The following is a 25,777-nucleotide window of genomic DNA, read 5'->3' on the forward strand; positions in this document are numbered from 1 at the left end:
ACCTCATTTGGCTTGTTTAACACGTTTTGCGCTTCCACAACAAAAGTCAAAACGCTCCAAACTCCAACCAGGCCCCAAAACGCGCTCGCGGCCAATTTTGCAATGCATCACAAAAACGGGCAATAAAAAAGCCGGCCAATTTCGATCAACCATTCGAAATCGTTTGCTCATCAGATTCAACCAACCGGCTCGAGCTTCTCCGCCCGATTTGTCTTGCTTAGCTCGGGTAAACGGACAGACAGACACAAACACACACCGACGCCGATGCAAACAACAAAACAAAACAGTGCACTCACAACCACACACACCGACACAACGCTCAGAAAACTAGTACAGTAGTGCGTTGGGTTGGGGTACAACACTCTCGAAAATTGGCCGTGGCGAGCGCCCCAAACAGCTGGCCAATTGCTCTCGCTTTATGATCGCCGAGTCTGAGTCTGAGTGTGTGAGCACGTCCGTAAGTCTGTGTAATTTGCACACTTTTTGATCCGCGCGACTTAACTGGCGCTTGTTAAGGTACCTCCCCGTTCCCTCCGACTCGATCCATCCGTCCTCACCTTGATCGAGTGCAGCCGGTCTCTAAGCTGCGTTTTTTTTTGACAACTCAAGCGTCTATTTTATTACGATCATTGCGATTGTTACATGCAGTTTTTTTTCTGCCTTCTATTTATAGTCCGCTTTCTGCGATCAGAAGTGAACAGGGGGCAATTTGCTTGAATGGCTCTGAACGTGAAGTTTGGCGTACGGATCTACAGTGGTAGCCGCGAGGAAGTGAGCAGCTATTGGTGAAATTCGTTTCCCGAACACGGACTTCAATGTCGAGTTACCTCCAAATGATCGAGTCCATAAGCTGATGTGTAGTTTAGAAACGAGATATCTGAGTGAGTATTGGTGTCATCCCTAGCAGAGTTTTAACTGAGTAAGTATTGTGTCAATCTGTCAACCTGTCAATGTTTCTGGATTCATCGATTCTGATAGGTTCAGAATCTACTGTTTCCAGAAACAATCTGTCCATCACAGTCCAAGTTGTGAGGAAATGCTCAGCTTACGATACAATAGTTCATTTCCCGAACACGGACTTCAACATCAAGGCACCTCCAAGGGTCAGGTCGATAAGCTGAAGTGTAATTTAAGAACGAGATATCTGAGTAAGTATTGGTGTCAACCTGAGCAGAGTTTTAACTGAGTAAGTATTGTGTCAATCTGTCAACCTGTCAATATTTCTGGATTCATCGATTCTGACAGCGTCAGAATCCGCTGTTTCCAAAAACCGTCTGTCAAAACCACTCAGACACGGTCCACGTGGCCACCACTGTTTAGTTTGACGCATCAAATAAGAAAAAGGTGGGTGCTCAACTGACAGCTGCGCTGCGGAGTCCTTCTGTGTTTAGTAAATAAAGCTCCGGCGAGCAGCGCAGCGCCCGTACAATACCGAGCTCTTTATACGCTATTTAATGGCAGTCGGAAAAAGGGGTGATTTTTATTAATTTCACTACCCCTCAGCTTCCGCGCCACCTCAGTGACTAATAAACCCTTACGCGAAGTTTTCACCCAGGTTTCTAATTCGCTGCGAGACTTTTCCAGGTTGAAGTCTCTGGTTGGAAAGACACTTGATTTAATTAGAAATCTTGTGCCCTTTTTTTGCTTTCTTGAAACGAGGATGTTCGAGAAGGGGTTTCATTTTTCGCGCGCGGCGTAAATTTGTAGAAAGTTTTTAATTTCGACGGTTTTAACGACCTGGTTGTTGCGAGCGACGAGGTCGTAAAAGCTAAGTCCTGACTGTAACGAGAGGGATTTTTTTCGTGAGGATTTCGGGTAAGGGAAATGTCACGCATGAAAACGTCTAGCAAGGGAAAAGTAGAACGGCTTGTTTTATGGTAATTTTGTGCTAAACGTAAGTTTAGAGTAAGCACATGATTATGACGGTAATTGTCGTAATGAGAGCATTGCTAAAACGTGAATTCTGTTTTAATTTCACCATGTGACAAAAACAAACCGAAAAACTTCCCAAACACAGACTTCAGAAACGATGTACCTTTCTGAGAACTTTGGTCGCTTGGCGTGTGCATCAGAAAGTGTTCTGGGTAAGTATTAGTGTCAACCTGTGTGAAGCGTTTCCCTATCACGGACTTCCTAATTAATATACCTCTAAGAGGAGGTTCTACATCTACATTTGATGTGGTAGCAGTGCTGCAGCGAGTATTCTGAGTAAGTATTTCCGTCCTTTTTTAATTTGCTGAATATAGCATTTTTGGGCACCCTGGAGCCTCCTAAATCGGCAACTTGCAAATTTGCAAAATGCAAAGTTTCTCTTGCGCCCTGCAGAGGGCGACTAACCTAGAACTCAACCCTTTGTTTCTGTCAATCTGTCAAGCTGTCAATCTCTCAAAGTATGACTGAATGTAGATCTACGATCTACGCTTCGTCTTCCAACTTGGAGGAGAACTAACCTCCAAAACAGTTCGTGAATGTTTACCAATAACCATAACTCAGCTCACACTTCTCGGACCTCAGCGTTGACTTACCTGTAAGAAAGAAGAGAAGAAAATAGTCATGCATTAATTAAAACTGCCTCCAATCATAAATAATTGAGAAATAACATTCCGAAAATTCCTTCCCCAAAAAATCCCAAACCGTCGTCTTCGTTCATAAACCTAACGGGCCCCCGGTACAAAAGTGCAATATCCCGGGGCATTATTTATTGTCCCTCAAAAAGAGTCGATTCGATTATATTTCTTTCTTTGCTTGAGATGTCGACGTTGCGCCGCACGGAGGGTATAAAAGGGGGTCACTCTTCGCCACTGAAGGGCAGGGACGACCCGCTGGAGTACGACGACACTTGGGCACTTCAAGAGTACGAAGAAGAAAACAACAAAACAAACTCTTTTTAATAAACAGAGAAATGACGACGACGACGACGAAGAAGCAGCTGAGCCTAAGCCAAAAGAGAGTGTGCTGACCGCCCAAAAACGGAAATCGCAGCGCAGCGAACTCGTCGACTCGACAACTAGGGATTGGGGGTTCAAGGGGAAGAGTGGAGACACACTACGCGATGCAATATGCATCTTAAACACCTGTATGTGAGTCAACAAACAACGGCGACGACGACGACGACGCAAGAAAACCGTAACCGTGAATGGACTTGGAGAACTCCGTTGATCGTACGATCTACAAGCCAGCAAACCCTCTCTCTCTAGTAAAAGGTACGGTGAAAAGAATAAATCTTGTTCGCCTTTTTTGTTCCTGGCTTGTCCGTGCTGCCCATAAATGCATTTATCTCGCTCGTCGTTTGTCATGTTTTTCCCCCCGGAGCTTTCATGTGCGTTTTGTGTCTTTCTTCGACTTTTTCCTGGTGGACTTCTTGGGCCGCTTATTGTGTAATACCTGGTTCAGACCCTTTCTATTACCGGGGTCCGGGATATCGGGCCAGACACGATCGTTAAGGGTGGAAGCCCGGAAGGCTTAGAACTGGAGGGATAATCCGGCTCTCTGGGAATTGTTGTGACTCTCTTTTTGGGATTAGAGGTAGACGACATTTGTGGGATGTACGTGTTTGATTTTGCAGACTTGGTATCGATTGTCTTTACTTTGTTCGTCTGGAATAACAACAAATCAAAGTAAGTCCCAATTTGTTGATCTCTATTACAGACTTCAAAATCGAGGTAGCTCAGATAACTGGTCCAGCGGTCGAACTTTAGAAGCTGATTAAATCACTGAGTAAGTATTGAGTGTCGTGGAAGCCGTGAATCTGGGTCTCAGTAAGTATTCCTGTCAATCAGTCATTGTGTCTGAGTAAATATTGCTGTCAATCTGTTAAACTGTCAATGCGTTAAACTTGTGTGAAATAAGAGGCTCATGATCGCCCAAACTGTACAATTTTCAAGCTCCAATCGCTACGCCCGTATTAGCGGTTAACCGACCGTGGAAATTGTAAATCGCTTGACTTGAATCGTTCAATTTTCAAGTTCATCCAAAACCGAATCGTACGTGTGCCAAGCATTATGAACTGCTAAAAATTCCCGAAAATTTCAAACATTCACCCACCGGGGGCCATTCAAACCCATCCACACTAATTCTCCGTACAAATACACACAGATTATCAACAAAAGAGCACCCCAAAACGGCAGTGACCGTGGGCCAGACTAACCTGCCGGAGAAGAAGAAGACAAACAGACAGCAAAAAAAAAAAAAACAAGCATTTTCGATATTTCTCCATTTCCGTTACGTTATGATGGTTCGAAACGAGCCCCTCGAAAGAGAAGACCCCTCGACGAGACCCTCGTTTGGTAAGGTGGTTGTTCTTGTTTTGAACTCAACTGTTTACGAACACAACTGAGTCCAACATCGCTCAACCCACCCTACCCCCAACCATTGACCACAGGGCACCACGAATCAAATCCGATCATCGACCGATTGAGAGGATTACAACCGCCCAAAAGATCCGCACTTTGAGGCGCTACCTTAAGTCATGGTCGACCTGGAACCTTCGAAAAGTTGAAATCAAGTTCGCCAAGAAGGAAGACGCGCTTATCGCGCCCTGCGGGCGATATTTTTTCTCTCTCGTTGCTTCAAACTCTTCGCAATGACTTCCTGTCTTGGGGCGAGTCCCAAGACTCCATTCCAGCCCGGATCCCGCCCGTAATTAGCTCCTGTCCTGGCGGGGTCGTTATCTGAAGTTGCAGCAGCTGGGCTCCCACCGTTTGCAGATTGAACGAGCGCGCGCACACACCCGGGAGATGATGGACGTGATTGCAATTGAAGGGTTCGCCGATGGCCATAAATCTTTGGTTCGGTGGGGAGCGAGCTACCGGGATGAAGGGACTACCCCATTACTGGGAGCGGTCGGTGCGCAAGCTGAGCAAGGGTTCCCGAGAAAGCTTTTAAAGCTGCGCGCGGGATTGTTGGATGTTATCATGGAGGTTGGATTTGTACACAATTTTATGAATCTTGGGAAAATTTAGTACGGAGAGCAGCTACCTATTTGAACAATGACTGATTTATGCTAAACAACTCGGACAGCGCCCTTCAGATTGTGAGGTTACTTCCTTAGCGCCCTCCTAGATAAATCTTAAGTTTTTACGACACTGGTAAGTCGGTGACTAATTCTTACATAACTGGAAATCATTTTTTAGCAATTCCAGTACAGTCCAGACTCAATAATCCGAAAGCCTTGGTGTTGTAATATACTAGCTTAGCTAAGATTTAAGTAGCCTATGACTTAGCAAGCTGTTTGTTTGTTTATATTTATTCCGAACTTAAGACATACATCTTATCTGTTCACGCCGTGACGTAGAATGAAATGCGCTGAGAAACAATTGGTAAACAACGAAAGAAAGAACTAGACAATCAAACTGAATTAATCTAAAAACTAACTATTATTAAAATGCTCTAAACATGTTTTCTTAAATCCTATACTCGAATTTAACAATTGTAGATTAGGCGGCAATTGATTCCATTCTGCAATACCTCTAACAAAAAAAGAATTGGCATAGTGAGATGATCTAAATCTTGGCAAGATGAATTTTCTTCCTCTTCGGCTTCTCATAGGAGTTATTTTTGAGGTGATGTATGGAGGGGACTGATTGACAATAAATTTATGTAAGAGTAGAACTGATCTAAGCACACCAAAACGAGAAAACGGACAACCAATTAGGATATTCTGTCTGTGAGTCACGCTTGCAAAACGATTTAAACCAAACACAAAACGTACACAACAGTTTAAAGCAACTTTTAATTTATTATAAGCAAAAGTGGACGATTGTTTCAACACAAAGTCACAGGTTATAAAGTGCGGTAAAATTAAAGCTTTAAATAATTTTAGTTTAATCTTAAAGTCGAGATGATTTGCTTTGAGACGAAGGGATCTTAAAGCAGCATAAACTTTTCCACATTGCATCAAAACAAATTCGTCCCACTCGAATTTACTGGTAATTTTCACTCCTAAGCTGATAACTGTATCGTTATAATGAACTAATTGATTATTTAAAAATATGTCGGGTTTAAACACAGGTCTTTTTGATCTTGAAATACAAATAGCTTGCGTTTTTGATGCATTAAGTTTTAGATTGTTTGAAATAGCCCAATTGGCAACAATGGTCATATTTGTATTTATCATGTTAGATATTTCAAGTTGTGGTTTATTGGTACAGTCAAAATATATCTGTACGTCATCTGCGAACAAGTGAACACCACATCCTTGTAGGTGTGACGGTAGATCATTAATGTATAATGAGAAAAGTAATGGACCAAGAACGGATCCTTGTGGCACTCCTGAAAGAACCGGAAGCAACTGAGAAAATATTCCGTCGTTAAAAACAGTTTGAAATCTATTTGACAAATAAGATCGTACTAAACGTACTGCATCAGGACAAAAACCAAAAATCATTTTTAATTTATCACACAAAGTTTTATGACAAATAGTATCAAATGCTTTAGAATAGTCTAAAAGAATAAGCACAACGTATCCACCTGAGTCTATCACTAAACCAATATCATCACATATCTTTAGCATTGCTGTTTTAGTACTATGTCTTGGGCGATATCCCGACTGGCAAGGTGTTAATAAATCAAAACGAGAAACAAAATCCGTAATTTGTTTTTTAATAACTCTTTCAAAAGCTTTAGAAAGCGCAGATAAAATGCTAATTGGACGTAAATTGTCCAAACTAATTTTAGGACCGTTCTTTTTAATAGGTACAACTTTCGATATTTTCCAAACTTTGGGGTAAATACAAGTTTTAATTATTTTATTAAAAATATGTCGAATGGGTTCAACTATGAGGGGAATTATAGCTTTGCAAAATTTAATTGGAATTTCGTCCAGACCAACTGCATTAGATTTTATTTCATATATTGCATTAACAACATGATATGATTCAATAGGTTTAAAAGCAAAAGCCTCAGGTACAGGTGCGATAGCATTCAATGTTGTGGATGAACTGATCCCAGTTGAAAAATTACTTGCAAAGAAATGATTGATTTGATCTGCATTTAGGTTGTTTTTTCGTTTTTATTTTTTTCTTAAATCCAATAGCATTGAGTTTATTCCATAATTCTTTCGAGTTCAAATTTTGAGCAAACATTGTGCTGAAATAATTTTTCTTGGCATTGTTGATCATATTTGTTGCCTTATTTCTAAGCCTTTTATAAAGCGTGAGGTCATTATCATGTTTAAATTGTTTCCATTTAGAAAAAGCTAAATCTCTATCAACAATTACTTTAGACAAGTTTGCATTAAACCAAGGTTTTTATGGGGTTTTTGGATAAAATTCCGTAATGGAACGCAGTTATCATGCAGATTTTTAATGTTTGTATTGAAAAATCTACTAAGATATCTGGATTGTCAAGGCTAAAAAATAATTCCAATCGATCTGATCAAACATTGTTAAAAGCAGAGACGAATTCATGTGACCATAATCACGAAAACAAATATTTTCATTAACATTCGATACATCAACATCAACAGACGCAAAAATTAAATCATGATTGGACATAAACGGTACAGACACTTGGTTAAAACGCAAAATAAATTCTTTTTTGTTAGTTAACAGAAGATCTATCAAAGATGCTCCTGTTCTGTGAAAATGTGTAGGAATTTCTCCAACAGGTTTCAGAGACAAACTTTGTAAACACTTTAAAAAACGTCTTGTGTTAGAAGAGTTCAGGTCAAGAAGATTGGTATTGAAATCACCCATGATAATCATGTGTTCATGCTGTAAATTACTACGGGAAAGCAAGTCGATCATCAACTGAGAGCAATCGGAATTTGGAGTATTGTAGACAAATCCCATGAGTAAACTTTCATGATTTACAGAAACTTCGACGAAAATAAATTCAGTTGGTGCATTGTCAATATCATGTGATGATATGATGACTTTACAATTTAAAAAGTTTTTAACATACAACAAGATACCACCTCCAATTCTTCCTTTACGATCACATCTTATAATTTTATAACCATCAATTTCAAGTACGTCGTTTGGTATTTCCATTTTCAACCATGACTCACAAACACACATGACGTCGACTTTGGAAATGTATGCAATATTGCGAAGTTCATCCAATTTAGTTAATTTTCGAGCACATATACTTTGGCTATTCATACAGCATACAGAAAGTTTGTTGTGAATGAGAGCAGATTTCATCACAATACCTGGAATACTCAAATTGTTAGAGTTATTGCTTCTTGAATCATCAACCGACATCGAACAGAAAACAGATAGGAACTAAGAAAACATGATTTAAGAGCATTTTAAAGTTGTTTAGAGAAAACAAAAATGACTACAATCTTCACGATCTGTACTTTAACCACAAATACTTTAAACAAAAGCGCATTCATCTACAAATGATTTTGGAATAACAATAATAATAATAAGAGAAATACTTGTATCATCTTCGACTTCGGCGACGACAGCGATTTGGCCACAGCAACATCACAGCAACACCAGCAGCAGTCATCCACAGCGGCACAGCAACACCAGCAGCAGGCATCCACAGCGGCACAGCAACATACAACTCCTTCTTCTCGAACAGCATAACTTTCAGGAGGGGAGTCAAAGGAAAAAAGGATAGGATTGGAAGGACGAGAATAACTTGAATGGAAAGGTCTAGCTTGTTTAACTTTCAGGAGAGGAGATTGGAAAGGAATAAAAGGAATGGAAGATGAAGGAAAAGAAAAACTATTTGGAAAGGGGTAATTGACGTTGGAACCGTTGCAGATCTTCTGTTGTTTTGATCTGGAGACTCTGGTCGGAAGAAGCGGCTTTCACATGGATCACACCACTCCGGGAGAACACACTGGCCAGTTTTCCCTCCTTCTTCAGTTCCATAGCTTTGGCCTTGATTTTCCTCGCAGACGGAGTCAAGCTTTCATTGACGTAAACTCGACTGTCCGTTTGAAACCCGACTTGCCTCAGAGTGAGCGAATGCGAGCGTAAATATTTGCTGTAGAAATCGTTTTTCTGATTAGGGATGGCAAACTGCAGCAGGATCAAACAGTTGTTGCCATCGTTCAGAGGTACCCTGGTGAGGCGTCGAATATCCACGGAAGGAACTGAGTGCTGAGTGTATCCCAAGGCCAGACACCAATGCCGAAAATAGCTGTACAGGTCTTCTTCACGGGTGTACGGCACTCCGCTGACGATCAGGTCGCTGGATCGCTCAGTGCGAGCAATCGCCTCGGTGTTGTCCATAACATCCAGTTTTATCTGCTCCAAGCTAGATCTGACATCCCTAAGCTCCTGGTTGATCCCCATCAGTCCTTGTTTCAGCTCATTGCGAAGTTCTTCTCCTAGTTGGTTGAACTGTTGTTTTGTTGTTTTGGTCTGCTCCGCAATCAGCTTAGCCAGGTCGCGATTGGAGATGTCTTGGATCGGCGATGTATTGGTATCATCAGGCTTGTTGCGTTTCTTATCATTCTCCGACATTTCGTAGCTGCAACGTGACCACAGTTGACCGAAGATGATGGTAGTGATCGAAAAACGATAACTGATCGCACGTGATCGACGACGATGAAGTGGTATTATTCTAAACACAATATGCGTTTCTTTTTTCACGATTTTGTGCTTCCACAGTGGGTGGATCAAATAGATAACGTCATCCCAGGTGCTACGCACGGCAACTTACGATCGCGATCACTACCCGTTGATAATACGGCAAAAAAACAGCTTAAATTTGCAGATTATTTGCTCTTCGTTCTCACACCCACTTCATTCTACCACTACCACAGTAGATGTCTAAGCTATGACTAAGCTAGTATATTTCAACACCAAGGCCTAACTTGGTAAAATTTAACTTCGGATAATCGAATCACGAAAAAAATGTCTTTTCGTTGTCTTATTTTTAATTGCTGAGCTTAAATATGACCCTTTAACTACTCTAAAGTGATTTAGGATATTTAAATCCAAGATGACGGCCAAAATGGCGTTGATGAAATACTGAAAATATGCATTTTATTAGTTTGATCGTGTGCATTCAAGTTCCTTAATTTAAAAGTTAACCTCAAAATAACAGAACATCTCAAATACTATTTTCCCACACGATAAAAATATGGATCCTTGGTCATAAATGTATATTTTTATGTTTTTAACAACTTTGTAGAAGACTGAAAATTCCCAAAAATCTATCAAAAAAGTAATGTACAAAAACATTTCTGGAAGTTATTCATACAAAATCTAAGTACCTCTTTATCGTTGAGAGAAATTTGGCGTATTCGACAAATTCTCTGCTTTGCTCAGTGTAAAAAATGCAAGAAAATTAATTTTCTGTCTACCTTTGAGGTGGATTAATCACCAAACCTGTTCAACTATAAACTTTCCCCAAGACACCGAGTCTTTTAAACGCATTCGAGGAAAGTTATTTTATTTGAATAAAAAAATATTTTTTCCAAAACCTATGTTATTGTCCAATTTTTAAAGCCAGCAAATGAAAATTCAAATTCAAGAATAAAGAATCACATTTGAAGAAGGTTTAATAATTGTTTTATTTAAGCAACAAATGTTTTGGGACGCAACAAATGTTTTGGGTAAGATTTCTTTTTTTCCAAAAACACACCCAACTGGCTGTCGCATGATTGTGATGCATGGCGGCATGAAAGTATATCAGAATCTGCATGAAATCTGTCCTCATGCATTTTTTGCGATATAGGAGTATGACATTTTTGCCCGTTACCGACAATTATCGACATTACCGACGGCTTTTTGGTTGTATTTCACAAAAAAAAAAAAACACTTAGCAGAACGAGGATTGAACCACCAACTTCTTGGTTATTGTTCCAACACGCTACCACCGCGCCATGGACGCTTGATGAAAAGTGAGTGAAAGAGCACCAACATATGCTTCTCTTTGGAGTGTTGCTATGGGACGGGCCAGCATTATATGTGTTGGTGAGAACTGCAGATCGCTGAAATTTTTACACGCGGGCAAAAATGATCTACGGGCTTGCTGCAAAAAATGTTATAAAATATGACATTTTCTGCAGCAAACCCAATGTTGCAGATTTTGAGATATATTTTTCCTTTGGGTGCACCATTTAAAAAAAAATCATCTCGGCGGCAACATTTTTGACACAAATTCTCTATGGCTCAAAAGTTGCAGGGTTTTGTCGGATTTTTCGGATTTTATCATTAAAAAAAGTTGATTGAAAATCTTATGTTTAGTGTACCTTTTTTTACTGAATAATACCTACAACTTTCCCAAAGATTCCCAGATCAGAAAATTCCAGAAAAAGGCCTAGAATAATTCCAGAAATAAGCCTGGAGAGACAAAATGTGACTCTCTGGGTTCCAATCTGTCAAATCTTCCAATCGAGCTACAAAACTTTGCAAGATGAAGGTTGAAATCACATTTTATTTAATCTAAAAACATTAGTTAATCCACATTACGGTGGTTGACGCCTTCCTCAAATTCATATATTGAATACAGAATTGCAGAAATCCTTCAATCTTTCATGAGATCTTCAAACTTTTGGACGCGTTGAAAAGGTCCAACGATGGGTCTCATGACAGATCAGGACAACGTTTTCTTCAGAATATCTTAGATCCAGCCTCTATAAAGTGTATAAATAACACTCAGAGCCGTACCTTGGGTCCACGGCGCCCTTGGCGAAGCATCAATTTGGCGCCCCTCCTAAATTTACAAGAAATTTGAAATTGAGGTTAATTTTCAATGATTGCTTCAATGAGTTTTGATGTTATAATTGCAATTGAAGATCTTAATATGGTTAAATTCAGAAACACAGTTATTTATTAATGTTTATGTTTAATTTTTAAATAACATTAGACAGGTTGATTTGAAAATTCATTGTGGGAATTGCGTTGGCTGAATCTTTCTCAGATTTCATAACACGATAATGAAAGCTAGGTTTTGTTTTTTAATAATTTATTTTTCAGATAAATGCACAGAATTGAACTATAAATGTTGCTTTAATTTGTTGGCAAATTTGATATTTTTTTCTAAGCCTGTATAAATCTGATCTAGTATTAAATTTATTGTATCAGCAAAGAACTTTACCGGATTCGTAAAATAATTAGTTGATTTGGCTTTGGATTTCATTTTGATGCAATTAGAAAAAAGAAAAAAATCTTTCTTCAAAATAAAAAAATAATTAGTCGATGCCCGTGTCCTCTTTTGTTTTATCTAGATAGGAATCCCAGCAAGCTTAGTACAAAAGAGCAAACCGGCATCGAAGTATAATTTTTCAACATGCAGCGGCAGAACCATATTTCGTCAAAATCAATTAAAGATCATTCAAAATCCAGCGCAATTCATGATGAAACTTATTTTAATATTTGGGCAAAAATATTAAGATAACAAATTTTTATTCATTTTAAGTGATTCGCCCATACGAGGCTTGAGAATATTTATCATAATTTTATATTTATAATTATATTTTGCATTGATTTTTTTAATCGGTATATTTTTAATTCGTGATATTGAATTTTATGTTTCAGAAAATTATTTTTTCAAGCAAAGCTATATCAATGTTTTCAAACTTTGAAAAAATATATTTTTTTTGTTTTTAACTGAAAAAAAAGTTTGAATCGTTTCTCATTACCAAAGCTTTTTAGACGATTAAAAAAGTAAACAACACCGGTTAAGCTAAAACTGAAAAAGTGATGTTTAGATCATTTTGTGTGCTCTGAAAAATATTTTTTTCTTGAAAAAATAATGTTGGTCTTATTAGTGAAAATTTAAAGCAGTTTTCCTATTTCAAAACACTAGTATTTTGAAAAAAGCGTAGGCAAATTTCAATGCACGAATTTGCATTTATAAGCGGTGTATGTACTTCGGAAGGAATCGGTCAAGAAAAATTTCAAATGGGCAGCAGCGGCAGCGAAAGCAAGCCAGAGAGGGTGAATAAGAGCCCAAAAAAAAACGCTCCCTTTCCTTTGTTCTGCTGTTCGTAAAGCTGAGGGGGGGGGGCAACATAAACTTTGAAAAATATTTGCAACGGCCTAAAATGTAAAAATAATTCCAATTTCGAAGAAGCTCGAAATATGACCATCATTTTTGGCTGATTGTGATTTACATCCAAATTAAAATAACATATAGTTGTAAATTTTTGTAGTCTGCTAGGTATTACTTAAACTTCTTTATACAATCCAAACTTTAATGCTGTATTCATTTTGAGAAGCTCTTTTAGAACTCCTTGAACTTTCTGTCACTTGAGCGCCCCTTCTTTGATAAAAAAAATAAATTTTCAAAAACACTTCGGTAGAAATATTCATATAATTGATTTTAACGCACCCAAATCATATTTTTTTATATTTTAAACCAAATTATCTAGTTATTTATAGTTTTACTTTATAATTTGGCACCCATTCTGTTGCAAATACCTAATGAGAATGTTATAACTGACATGAAAATTTTGTACAATCATCGATTTCGGCGCCCCCCAAGGGCTGGCGCCCTTGGCGGTCGCCAACTGCGCCAACCCCTAGGTACGGCGCTGATAACACTTAAGTACTTATAACTTTTGATAGGTTTGTCAGATCTTCGATGTTTTAGGCTGATTTGAAAGGTCTTTTTATTATCGAACTAACGATGGGTTGCACTATTTTCTTCGTAGTATCTGAGATCCGGCCTTCAAAAAGTGTATAAGTATCACTTAAGTACTTGTAACTTTTGATAGGGTTCTCAGATCTTCGATGTCTTAGGCTCATTGGAAAAGTCTTTCAAATACCTTTCCAAAAATATATAACAAGATGGGTTTTCTTACAAAGGCCACCCATTTTACAATCTTTCGAACATAAGCCAAAATAGTTTTTTAGCATAACTTATTAAGTACTTTTCTAAACCACATAACATAATTGCCGACAACTAGCTTAGAACTCAGCCCTTAGTTTTTCGATTGGTTGTATTAGACTGAGGATTTCAAATCAGTTCACGATGCAATGTAGTCTATCGCAACCAAGTTGATATTCAAAATAGCAATTCCAAGGCGATAAACAGTCTATAATCAAGTACTTCAGTATCGACTACTTCTTCAACCCCCTTCTGCCAGATGTCATTAAACTGCGCTAATCTTGCAGGCAGATTAACGAAACAGAAAACTCCTCATAATACCATATTAGAAAAGGCCCCCTTGCCACTTGAAAACGACCTCCATCAACCTGCCACCCTCGAGAGCCCCAACCACCACGAGACAGTTTACTGTCAATTATAGTAGTTTTTAAATGGCACCGCCACCAACCCGGCCATTAGAAGCGATCATACATCAAAAATCATTTTAAAGTCTGCGTGCTAGAGTGCGACTCTGATTGCGGTGTGTTTGTGCTGCCGGGGCAAGGTGCGGTGATTTCTCCACAAAATGTTTTAACCTCGACGCTCAACGTGCGCGATATATACAAAAGCGACTCTAGACTCATAAAACATATCCCACACACCAGGTGAAGGAGCAGACTTTAGTGAGTCTCTCTAGTTCTGAAATGAGCCGCCAACAGACCGCGCGCCGTAACAACAATAACAACCACACACACTAGAGACTAGGATCTGACGCGAAAATTGAGACACGATAAAAAATACGTTTCTGCATCCCTAACCTCAAAAAAGTGGGAGAGAAGACACGATCTTGCGCGCGGAGCGCGCCATCGGAAAATGAGTTAAACCTAACAAATTAACATCAATAAAGCACATCACTCACGGCCCCGAGGGGGGAAAGGGTTACGGACGGCGAGGGAGTGCCCACTTCAATAGAGCAAAGAGCTCCGTCGACAATGGGTCCCGCGCGCCAGAGGGAAGCCCCGGCCAATTGGTTGTGTCGGGGAGGAGAAAAAATGATTCTCTTAATCATTCGTTTTGTGGTTAAGGTTTTACTGTGGACACGGTGGAAAATTTGGCTTCGAAAGTGACACTTTGAAGCTGTCAAAACGTTGAATTTGACGTTTCTAAAGAGTTCATCGAATCATCGCTGCGGTAAACTTCAAGTAGTGGGGCTGGCCATTTATAATATGTTTGATGATTCAATGGTAGAGTTATGGCCTATCTACAATCACTTAGCTTAGAACATCTAAGTAAAGTAGTTACTTAGGAAAGTCTGCAACTTACGTTCGTCATCCACAATCAACATAGAAAACTTGCTGGGATGATATACGTTGCTATGCAGTTGTTTGTTTACCTTTAATATGGAAACGTCAACTTACCGTAGATTTTGAAATTTTCCAAACCAAACGTCAGTTTCTAATTTGATTACTTTTCCATTGTAGAAACTCAGATTCATTTCCATTGATTCAAATTCCTAAGCTAAGTGAAATTTTCTAAGCTAAGTGATTGTAGATAGGCCATTAATCTTAAGCTCATCGAGCTAGCAATCAAGCAATCCTGGTTCAAATCCCACCTCGAACCCTTTTTTACAGTGCCCCTTTTCCACCGCTTCTCCCCTTTCGCTCTTTCTGACTCATTTCGCGTGTACTCCCGCGCACGGCTCCCCCTCTTCACCCCGGCTCCAAAACGGGTTCCTTCAGGCTCCGGTCGTGTTTTTGCGCTCCCCTTCCATCGTTGCTCTTTTTTGAGGTTAGGGAGGCTGCCACGGCTGGACCACGACAACGCGAGAAACTGGTTTTCCAAGCTTCGAAAACCCTTTTGCTGCTCGCAATATCAACCTAACCTCACTCACTCACACCAGCAGCGCCAGTGTTGCCAACTTAGGTTGTTGGTGTGCGCGCGACTCAACCAGTTTTTCATTCAGTACTCGCGGGTGAATCATCGACTTGCGTCGGCTCCGATTGGTCGCCAATTATCTTCGTCATCGTCCCGTCTTCATCGCTATCGCACACTGTGCTGCTTCTGGTTTTGCTCGACCAACCCCCTAGCAGAGGTTAGGTCGCTTTCGCCCCGGCTAGTCGACATATGGCGACTTTGACTTTGACAACCTTATCGCGTCAGCTGAGCTGGGTCACGTTTCTCGCTGGTACCAGAACCGCGAACGGAAAACCCAATTAATGAGGGATATTTTAAGAACGTTTTTTTTTTTTGAAAAATCGATTCTATCCCTAATGAGTTCCGGTACGGTACGTCACAAAGTCGGCGCAACCTTCACCAGAAGACGGTTTTGTGTTGCGTCGACTCTCTCTAGGCGTTCCGCGTCGGCCCAGGTTCGAATCTCGTCGAATGTAAACAGATGTGTCGAAAATTAATGGGATCGCTCTCCGCTTCTCTCTCTCTCTCTGGATATCGCAGGCGGCGGTGCTTTTGAGCGAGGAGGACGCGGCTTGATTTGAAATTCAAATTCTCCGAAAGCGAAGCTTGAAATTGAGAAGACTAATAAGGTGAACGCCAACAGCTCTAGAAAGGGGGGGAGATATAGGTCTGTATGGAAAGCGATCGGGGGATCATCTCCCCTGGGGTTGGGCGGCTTTGAACTTGAACCTTTTGCGCAGATTTGGGTGAGATTCTGCTTTTAGTGTTTTGGCTGACGTTCTACTTGAAATTAAGAAAATGGAATAAATATCTTTATAAACCAAATCTTTTTTCTTGTCTACAAAATAACGTAGAAAAGCCAACGTTCTGACATCAATTGACAGAAAATGACCACAGACAACTATATTTCACCCATAAATGAGTCTTCTTGCGTAAGCGTGTACACTCAAAGTCAGAAGTATCCCTCAAAAGGATACTTCCAATCCTCAAAAAGGATACTTTCTATCCTTTTTTAAAGTTCACCCGGCGTCACCCTTTTAAAAGGGTATAAGGCTTTCTAGACAGAAATTTACCAACACATTCAAAGTATGTTTACATGACAGCTGGACGTTTGTTTGCATCAGGTTTCCTATCTCTTTCTAACAAAAAATTTTTGTCAGGCGACTTCTAGCTGGGTTTTTTGACTGACTGCCCGATATGTCAGCCAACATACTTCGCAGGGCTGTGACAGCTACAGCTCGATCTTTGTTTGCATCAGGACACTGTGACGAGGAGTTCGTCATTTTTGAGTAAAATTATATTTTTTTCACTGGGCCTAGAAAGCCTTATAAGGCTTTCTAGGCCCAGTGAAAAAAATATATTTTAACTCAAAAAAGATGAACTTCTCGTCACAGTGTCCTGATGCAAACAATGGTCGAGCTCGAGCTGTCACAGCCCTGCGAAGTATGTTGGCTGACATATCGGGCGATCAGTCAAAAACCAGCTCGCCTGACAAACTGCTAGAAAGAGATATGATGCAAAAATCGTCTGTAATGTAAACATAAATGTAAATTTCTGACTAGAAAGCCTTATGTCAAATTCGGTACATTTTCGATACCCATTTTCGGGTGACGACGGGTGAACTTGAAAAAAGGATACTTTTTACTTTGAGTGTATGTTTAACCTGGGCCAAACTAACAGCTGTCACTTTTGACATTACATTTGATTCCAAGAAAACAAAAAGGAAATGATTTTTCACAGTTTTAATGACATTTCGACCAATGGTTCGTGTTTACATTCCAAAAAAAGGTATGCTCAAATGTCAACAATCAATTTATTCTGTTTTGTTAGACATAACAACCAATGAAACAATCGAGCCTTCCAGATTGATCTGTCACTACGGGAAAGAGGAACTTGTTTGGCTCCGTCACGTCGCAAAAGGCGACAAAACCTCGTCACAAGTCAACAGTAGAGGCGTCGTCGCGTCACTCACTTGTCAAGGGGGTCTCTCTTTCCCTTTGGGATTTCGCACACACTCCAAACAAAAAGTCGCGCATCGAAGGCGTAACGACCCCAAGATATCAATCTGCAATGTATGCAAAGTTATTCCCTAGCCCTAGGATGGGTCAGGAAGAGGGGCTTGTCGTTTGTTGTAAACAAAACAAAGTGAACTCGTGAGCGTTTTGAGCACATGGTTATTGCTCCTCCTGCAAGCAATGGGGCAGGATGCTGCCGATGACAGATTGGGCCCCATCGATCCAGATCCAGTTTGAATGGACGCTCGTTTTCGATGTAAATCTTGTTAGGAGAACGAGAGATGTGACACAAAAAAATAGAGACTGACTCCCTGAGCAAATATCGCATCAACTATTCAAACATATTCATAACGCGCGCACCAAGTCGACGTTCGTCTGCTGGAGTTGAAGGATCTACTTTGGCGACTGAGGACACGGAAAAAATAATGTTCTGAGCAAAACGATTCAATCTTGCAAAAACTTACGCCAAACCGTAACTCAATTGGAGCTCACTTATGGTCAAAGAGGCGTTACGCTTTGTAATATGTTTAGTTCTCTAAAATAACACAACATTTGATTAATCTTTTTGATGTTATTTTGTAGATTGACAGAAGACTAACCATTGTTCTACTAAGTTAGCAACATTATTTGTTGTTTTAGCGAAACTTACGAAATACAGAGCGTAACGCCGACGACTATTCACGAAACCATGAATAAATATTCACGCAATCCAAAATATTTTTTTCCCGTGTACAAACCTTCCCTAGAACCGGGAAGCAGTGTGCGGCCCACACGTCACGGAGGAGAAAGCTGACATCAGATAAAAATTATGTATTCAAAGTGGCACTTGGCCGATGACGACGACGTGGCGACGGACGGGAGCGTTGTGTTTACCTAACGGGACGGTCGTCGGAGGAGCGGACACGGTTCACCCGGGAGGAGGAGCCTGCCTGCTTCGATGCAACAGGTGTGCATTTTGGAGGACTGGGACCGGTGGATTCTAGGAAAGGTTCTTGGTTCGGAAAAGACCCCGGCGGGGAGTTTATTTGGCGGTTTTCTTGGGGAGATTTTTTCTTTCGTTTTCGAGAACGTGAGCGATGGTAATCGATTTGGTAATTGAATTCAGTGGGGAAGTGGCTTTGAGGGGAGTTTGCTTTTTTTTTGGAGAGAATTGCCTCGGGGAATGACACGATGATTTGGTGGTGGTAACAGTACAAATAGCGCTTAGATTTTTAAATATACTTAGGAGGAAAGTCCATTACATGACCTAATTGAGTTCTAGTTGGGTAGGTAAATACACCCAAAGAAGTGCGTTTCAATTTATGGGAAAACAGCTCTTGAATAGGAGGCAAACTATCGAAAGCTGCGGAGTCAGATGTTGAGGAGTCGTTACTTTTGGGGCCCCGGTGTCGGAGTCGGAGTTTACAAATTCTGAGAAGCCCGAGTCAGAGTCGTTATATTTTCATAAGCTGGAGTCGGAGTAGGCAAATGTTTAACACCCTTGTATGGGAGTTGTTGTCGGAGTCGATGCCTTCTTGGAATGAAGTCACTTAATCTCTAATAAACGGAGTTGGAGTCAGAACCATTTAGTTTCTAGAACACGAAGTCGGAATAGAAGTCGTAGATTTAAAAGTCACTTATTAGGTTTCAAGTCAGTTGAGGTTTTGAAGTCACATATTTAGCTTTAATTATTTTTCAATAAATTTAATGTAATCAGAACAGCTACCAAGGTTCACACAACCCTCGAGCACCTCAAGCTGGCAACAAAACCCGGCGAGCCGGAAACGCTCATTGTTTATGACACAACAACCGACCGACTGCATCAACGCCAATTAAATTCCCATAATCAAGAGCAACAAATTGATTTAAATTACCATTAGTTGCGCACCAAACACGCACAAACACTCGCACACAAACAGTTCAGCCGTCATCGACTTCAGCTTCTTCTTCCTCCTCCTTTTCTTGCCTCGCAGTTAAAACCTAAACAAACTAAATTAAAACCAGATGCGATGCAAAACAAGAAGCAAGGAATCGATCGCCAACTCAGGAGGCAATCCAAGCAGGCATGCAACAATTTAAACAAACACAAAAAAGTGAAAAACACACAAAGATTCGGGTACTTTAGATTATCTACACCTGAAAGCTTCACCAATACAGCGTGTGTCGTGTCGACTTGCAATACACACTCGTAGCAGGCGGCGACAGCGCCGCCGTGCAGAAATCAATGAATCAAGTGCATCCAACTGTCAAAGACAAAAAAATACTACTAGAGACCACAATTTGGGTTGCGTTCGTGCCAAACCCCGTCACCGGTGCCAATTTGTAGTTTTTAGTTGCTTTTATGCTTCGTTCGAAAATGTAATTAGTGGTTTGAGATTTGATGTACTTTTGACATTAAAAACGAGACACCTTGGAAAGCGTAACGCATGTAACGTCTTGAAATGTAATTTTGACAGCCTAAAGAATTGTTAGCTAATAATAAGGGTGAGGCCGAGGGCAATTCTTTCCGTGTATATTGTATAATTCACGAGAGCAATAACAATGCTGTAATTTTTTAGCATGGTTGTCGGAGTCGGTCTTTCTGAGGATCTGGAATTGATGACATTGAAGCCGGAATTGGCATATTGTTGTTGTTGTTAGAGTCAAAATCGAAGTCGGTGACGTCGAATCATTTTGTAGAGCTTGAGTCGGAGCACCAAGTCTTCAGAACCCAGAGTTGGAGTCGGACGCGTACAAAACGTAAACCAGCTCCACAACTCTCTTTTTAAAAACGATAACCTATGTTTCCGATTAAGTCGACCGATTGCCCTGCTTTGTTGACAAATGCTCGAATTTGACAGACGACCAAAGATCAGCCACCGATATTGAACCCCGTCCAAGTCATTGTCTCAGTGCAGCAACACACCGCGCGATTCGTTCACCGTGGCCGAGCCTCTCTTGGCAAGTCTCGTCGAGCAGGTCTCCGAGTTGTTGCCAAGTTATGAAACAGCTCAGTAAATTAGGAGTCCAAATCACCCCTCCGAATTGAAATTGGCACGAAAATCTGCGCTTCGTGGTTTTTGCACCACACACACTAGGTCAGTCAAATTTCGTGACGTTTGGCAACACTGACGCCGAGCAGCTGCCGGTCATTATGCCGTTGCACGTGCGTGCCGGTTGAGGAATTGACTTCCAAGAAGCACACAACGCCTCAGGTATTCGTCGCATAGCTGCGTCGAAAATAACCTTTGGGAACTCCCTAAATCAGGCCGGTCCATTCCGGGACGGAGAAATACATAGTGTTTTCATTCAAAGAATCTTCCTTTCTCCGACATTTCTCGACGGCCCGAAACCCTCAACGTGCTCTCTGTTGGCGCAGATATTCCGAGAATTCGGCTTTGAAAAGATTATTTCTGGCCAAAAATAAAGCGCGTGTGGCGCGTCCCCGACTGACGTCACACAGAACCTTCCGCACACACTTTGATATGTTCTTTCGGCAGCGGCGCTGCTGCAGTCTCCCACGCTGAGAAACGATTCTTGCGTCTTGCTCTCCGAATGAGTGTACTGCTGCGTAGGTGGGAGGTCTGTTGTTTTGTGTTTGGTCAAACGAATTTGTTGACGTGATGAATGAAAGTCGGCGTGGGAGCCACTTCGGGGAAGCTCCGGGGCCGGTGCGGTCAATCTGTCTGTCGGGTTCGTGGAATTGGTCTCAATGGTTGGGCACAAAGACATCAAAGGAAGGCCAATGTGTACCTGGGCTTGAGATATTGACTCCTGGGAAAGGAGTTCTTCTTTGGAAGGTGACATTTGCACCATCGATATGAATCTCGTCTGAAGTTTCTACCTAGGATGCGATTCTTCCTCAGGGTTTTAATGTCTTTAATGTATGAAGTTTTTAAAGATTCGAGCATTGCTGTCAGTTTTAAGGCCAACCTTTCCAATATCCATGCGTATGACGCTTCTAAGATTAATGTGGTCCAGATCTTCATGTTTTTTGATAATTCTTGCACGACAATTTCAGGTCTTGCGGTCAGTTCTAAGGTCACGTCATCCATGTTGATCCATTTCGAGGGTCTTGATGATTGATATAATTGTACTAAATGTGAGTCAAGTTCCACGGTAACGTTTTAGCCATCTTTTCCGTCTTCATTACTTCTCCATGTAGTTCCCCGTTATCTCCTCGTTCAACCATTGCGTCGTGTCCACCTTCGCCAACTACAAGTCCCGTGTCTCGTCAGTCCATTTGTCACACAGGAAGTTCACCCGAGATAGCAAACAGTACCCCCGTGCAAAAACGGCTTCGGCAGCGGCTACCTCAAGAAACCTTCCTTATCAGTTGCTGCTTCTGCTGCTTCCTTTCGACCTGTACAGGTGCGTTTTGCCATTCGTTTGTTATCAGTTTTGTTATGGTAGCCCCCAATACAGGTACTTCCGTTCCCTCCGGGAACGTCACGTGACGATACTAACCTCCAAAAATTAACATTTATTTGCTCGCGCCGGGATTGCGTCTTTGGGTTGCGCCGTTACGCGCGCTTCTCCCGGGGATTAGCACAGTTTCCGCTCCGATGAGACGACGAGGTGGGGGCAAAAAAAGGGAAAGCCTCCTCGAGGTTTGGTCTTTATTTTTACGACTCTCGCGCGTTCGGAGATCTCGTCTCGCGGTTCGTCGCGGCGGCCAGATATAAATATAAAACCCGCGCGGACGGTTTCAAGATCTTTCACCTTTTTCTTGCTTCTATTTGGTCGGATTCGCCTCTGGTGCGCACATCTAGAGCACTGCTACACTCTTAAACGGATTCACATACATGCGGACTTTATTTTTCTTTTTGCTTGTACTCGACACTCACTGTTGGCACTTCTTGATCATTGCCCACTGCTCTTCTTCTTCTGCCGATATATTTGTTTTAGTTAAAATCTTAAAACCTTTTCTCTTCTCCTATTATGTGCTTTCCTTCGATTCTTGACTCTTGCGATCTCTCCAAGCTGGCCCCACAAGCCCTCCACAAGTCGGTTCTTCTTCTTCCTCACGTGTTGTAGCTCTTCTTCTCCTCCTTCGTCGTCGCGAGCAAGTAGAAAACTTGTTTGACTGAAATAAAAGCGCTTTTGTTGTTGTTGTTGCTGTTATTATTAGTTGTTGCCTTCTTCACTGGCTTCTACTTCTTCCTCCTCCTCCCACGGCTCGCCGTGCAACTCTCTCGAGAGCGCGCGATCGCCCGCAAGTTGTTGTGGTTCTGTTCTTCTCGTTCTCCTCCTCCTCCCCTTCGTCACCACGCAAAATTTTGCACACACCGTCGCGATGCCGAAGCTCGTGGCGTGGCGTCCAAGTCGGCTGCGACGAAGCGTTCGGCGGCGGCGACAGGGTTATAAAATCACGTCACCTTCACTTCGCCGCTAACGAATCAAGCGCGGCGACGAAGACGAAGGGGAAGAGCGAGAGAACCGAAGAGAACAGCGCCACAAAGCAGAAAGGTAGAAACACGGAGTGAAGGCGCGCGCACACACACACACACAAACACAACAAACACGACGAATGAAATGAAAAACTTGTAGAATCACTTTTCTTCTTGTTCTTCCTGACCGCGCCGCGCGCGATTCTCTTGCTCGAATCACACACGGCGGACACACTGTGATTGTCGCAATACACACACACGCGATGATTTCGTCTGATGCGATGGTATTGGTGTTTGCGTTATAAAAATTTGAAATCTATTTCGTCGCGTTCGCAGCGAGCGCGCTTTGTGTGTGACTCACACAGGTGTCATAAACACAAACAGAGAAGGAGGCGACGACGACAGTGGACACGGTCACACAATTACAGGGCCCCCGGGGACTAATGGACTGTAAACAGACACAGACAGATATGCATTCGAGACGGTGCTGGACGAGGACGGACGGTGTACGGGGGGGAGGGAGCTTTCTAGAAGAAATCGGTCAACTCGGCAGACGATCCGCGCTGTCAATCGTCGTATCAATCTAGTGTGCGAAAGCACTCTGCTTGACCAGCAGCACTGTTGTAATGCTCCCTCTCACTCGCTCCGTCGCACACGTCTAGTGTCCTATCTCACGCTCGTTCGCCCTCCCTCTCACTCCACCGCGATGTTGTCGCCGTTGACTTGGCTGTTTTTGTTGTCGTTGTTGCAAACTAATTTCATAATGAACTTTTTGCTGCTCACTTGCCTCTCAGTATTCTACTCCTCGCGGTTTACTTGCAGCCCAAATTGGCACACTGGCCGCACTGCCCACCAAGTGTCACACACTAGCCTACTTTGTTATTGTTCCGATGTAAACAAAGGGAAGCTTCGTCGCCTGCTGCACCTGAACTCGCGCCCGATTGTTGCGCAGCAGCAGCACTGCACGATGAGCAAGCAGCGATTCTCGGAACTCTCGGAAACGTCGTCGCTGAGGATCCAAAACGGGGGGGCAAGGCAGAGACCGACACAACCGACACGAGTGTCCGAGACACAGACACGAGGGTTCGACACAGCGTACAAAGCGTCACTAAATTGAGCAAGTGAGGTAAACGTTGACCGAAGGCTCCGCGCGCTAGGCAGAGTTGCGTATGCGAGAGAGCCCGAGCAAAAGTGAGCGAGAGAGCGGCCGCGCTCGCTCACCAATACAGTGTCAAACGGAGCGCAAGGGTCTGATCTGAGGTGACACGAAGGAGAGGCAGTCCCGAGGCAGTAGGTTAACACTAAAAAGGGGAAACTCGAGCGGACGGAAAACTCGTGGTTTTCCATCGTCTAATGGGCATTTTCCACGGCAGAACAACGGGGAGAGGGGCTGGTGACGCACAGGCGGATGTGTTTTTCCCGATGAGTAAGAAATTTTCGCATGGATGATGGCCTCCTCGCTTTTTTTTAGAACCAGGAACTGGTTTGGGGAAGGGTTGCCAACTCTTGCAGTTAAGTTGCCTTGCTTAGTCACTATTGAACTCTGTGTTTGATAACTACTTACCTTTGACAGTGTTAACATTGATCTGTGCTGTCATTTTCCTAAACGGATCAAGGTTCTATAATGCGAAGGTTCAGTAGGTTAGAGGAAAACTGTCAAACGCAGGGTTGGACTTTCTCCTGTCATTTTTCTAGTCAAGAGCATTCCCACAAATTTCCATACAAAATTCAAAATATTCTTGCAAAAATTCCAAAATACTATGCTGGAATTCCAAGAATTCGCGAGGAATGCCGAACGCTCATACCGCAGCACTGGCAACCCTGCTGCTCGCGAGAGCGAGCAAAAAAGAGTTGAAAGTTTCGCTTGAGGTGCGCTACGCTCACCAACACCCCTTCACTGTTTACGCGCGTGTGTGTGTGACTGACAAAACGAAAATATAAACACACCAAGATCAGATGGTGGTGCATCCGTCCCGCTCGCTCCTTCCCTCCCCAGCATGGTCCCATCCCGCTCGTTTGTCGGAGTTGTGTCGGAGTGTCGGAGCCGGTGCAGTCTTTTGTTTGTTTCCAACGAGCCTACTCTTCGTTTGAAGATTGCGCGCTACTTCTAAACACAAACAAGCTTTTGACACCTTTAGCTCGCTCGCTCGCTCTCTTTTGCTGTCTCGCTCGAGCGTTGGTTTGATGTGCTCTGTTTCTTGTAGTGCGAGCAAAGGGAAAGAGAGTCAGACTAACACCATAATAAAAATTAAGCTTTATTTGATTGTAAATGAATTGTCTTGTGTAAGCTCTCCTTTCAATTTGGCTGCTCTCGCTCTCGCTTCCCGAGGAAAGACGGATAGTGAGAGTCAATAAGGATTTTGACTTTTTCTGTGTCGAGTTGTCTCTTGACGATTATCATCATTTTGGGATTTGCTGGTTTTATTATGCGTCAGTGTTTGTTTTTGTCGAATTCAGTTTGTTGAATGAGGTTTTTAACTCTAATTTTGTTGGAGTAGTCTACTTCTGACGTTCGTTATCATGATTCACATGATAGATGATCACGGATCTTTTTCATTATATTTCGTTCAGGCGATTCAAGATATGATCGATATCCAGCATCAAGCCGCAAGATTAATCATCTTCATCAATATCTACAAACTGCTTCGAATCCATCTCGCTTCTCTTTCCGCCCTCTTCCGACTCCCTGCTGCAACCATCATCATTCGCTAATGTCTTTCGCTAATCGTTTATTATACTCGCTTAGTTCTCGTTCCTCGCATTCGCTCTCTCTGTCTT

The 25,777-nt window shown here is 42.0% G+C and overlaps 2 protein-coding genes across 9 annotated transcripts in view; both read right to left on the reverse strand.

Annotated features, from left to right (window-relative positions):
• LOC6046579 (protein scalloped) overlaps positions 1 to 25,777 on the reverse strand; it is a 286,181-nt gene that overhangs the window by 84,178 nt on the left and 176,226 nt on the right. Inside the window, exons 1-2 of one of the 8 annotated variants that reach the window (XM_038249050.1) lie at positions 23,875 to 24,098; positions 22,077 to 22,695 (exon numbers count right to left, since the gene is read on the reverse strand). The exons of 4 other annotated variants lie outside the window; for them this stretch is intronic. In XM_038249050.1, the coding sequence (XP_038104978.1) occupies positions 22,077 to 22,092 (16 nt within the window). In that variant the 5' untranslated portion in view covers positions 22,093 to 22,695; positions 23,875 to 24,098. Of the gene's footprint in view, positions 1 to 22,076; positions 22,710 to 23,165; positions 23,254 to 23,782; positions 24,099 to 25,777 lie in introns of those variants that run through there. 3 more of the 8 variants (XM_038249048.1, XM_038249049.1, XM_038249051.1) reach the window with 3 other exon arrangements.
• On the reverse strand, positions 8,288 to 9,727 carry LOC6053245. The gene is made up of 2 exons (XM_001869336.2): positions 9,625 to 9,727; positions 8,288 to 9,525 (listed from the first exon to the last, which is right to left on the reverse strand). Exon 2 carries the CDS (start codon positions 9,423 to 9,425, stop codon positions 8,679 to 8,681), a length of 747 nt encoding a protein of 248 aa, XP_001869371.1. The 5' UTR covers positions 9,426 to 9,525; positions 9,625 to 9,727; the 3' UTR covers positions 8,288 to 8,678.

The sequence above is a fragment of the Culex quinquefasciatus genome, chromosome 1, assembly GCF_015732765.1.
Source record: "Culex quinquefasciatus strain JHB chromosome 1, VPISU_Cqui_1.0_pri_paternal, whole genome shotgun sequence".
NCBI classification, from domain to species: Eukaryota; Metazoa; Arthropoda; class Insecta; order Diptera; family Culicidae; genus Culex; species Culex quinquefasciatus.

Bases quoted from the DNA above. Each gene is read 5' to 3' on its own strand.
- LOC6053245 (XM_001869336.2), bottom strand. From the start codon at position 9,425: ATGTCGGAGAATGATAAGAAACGCAACAAGCCTGATGATACCAATACA.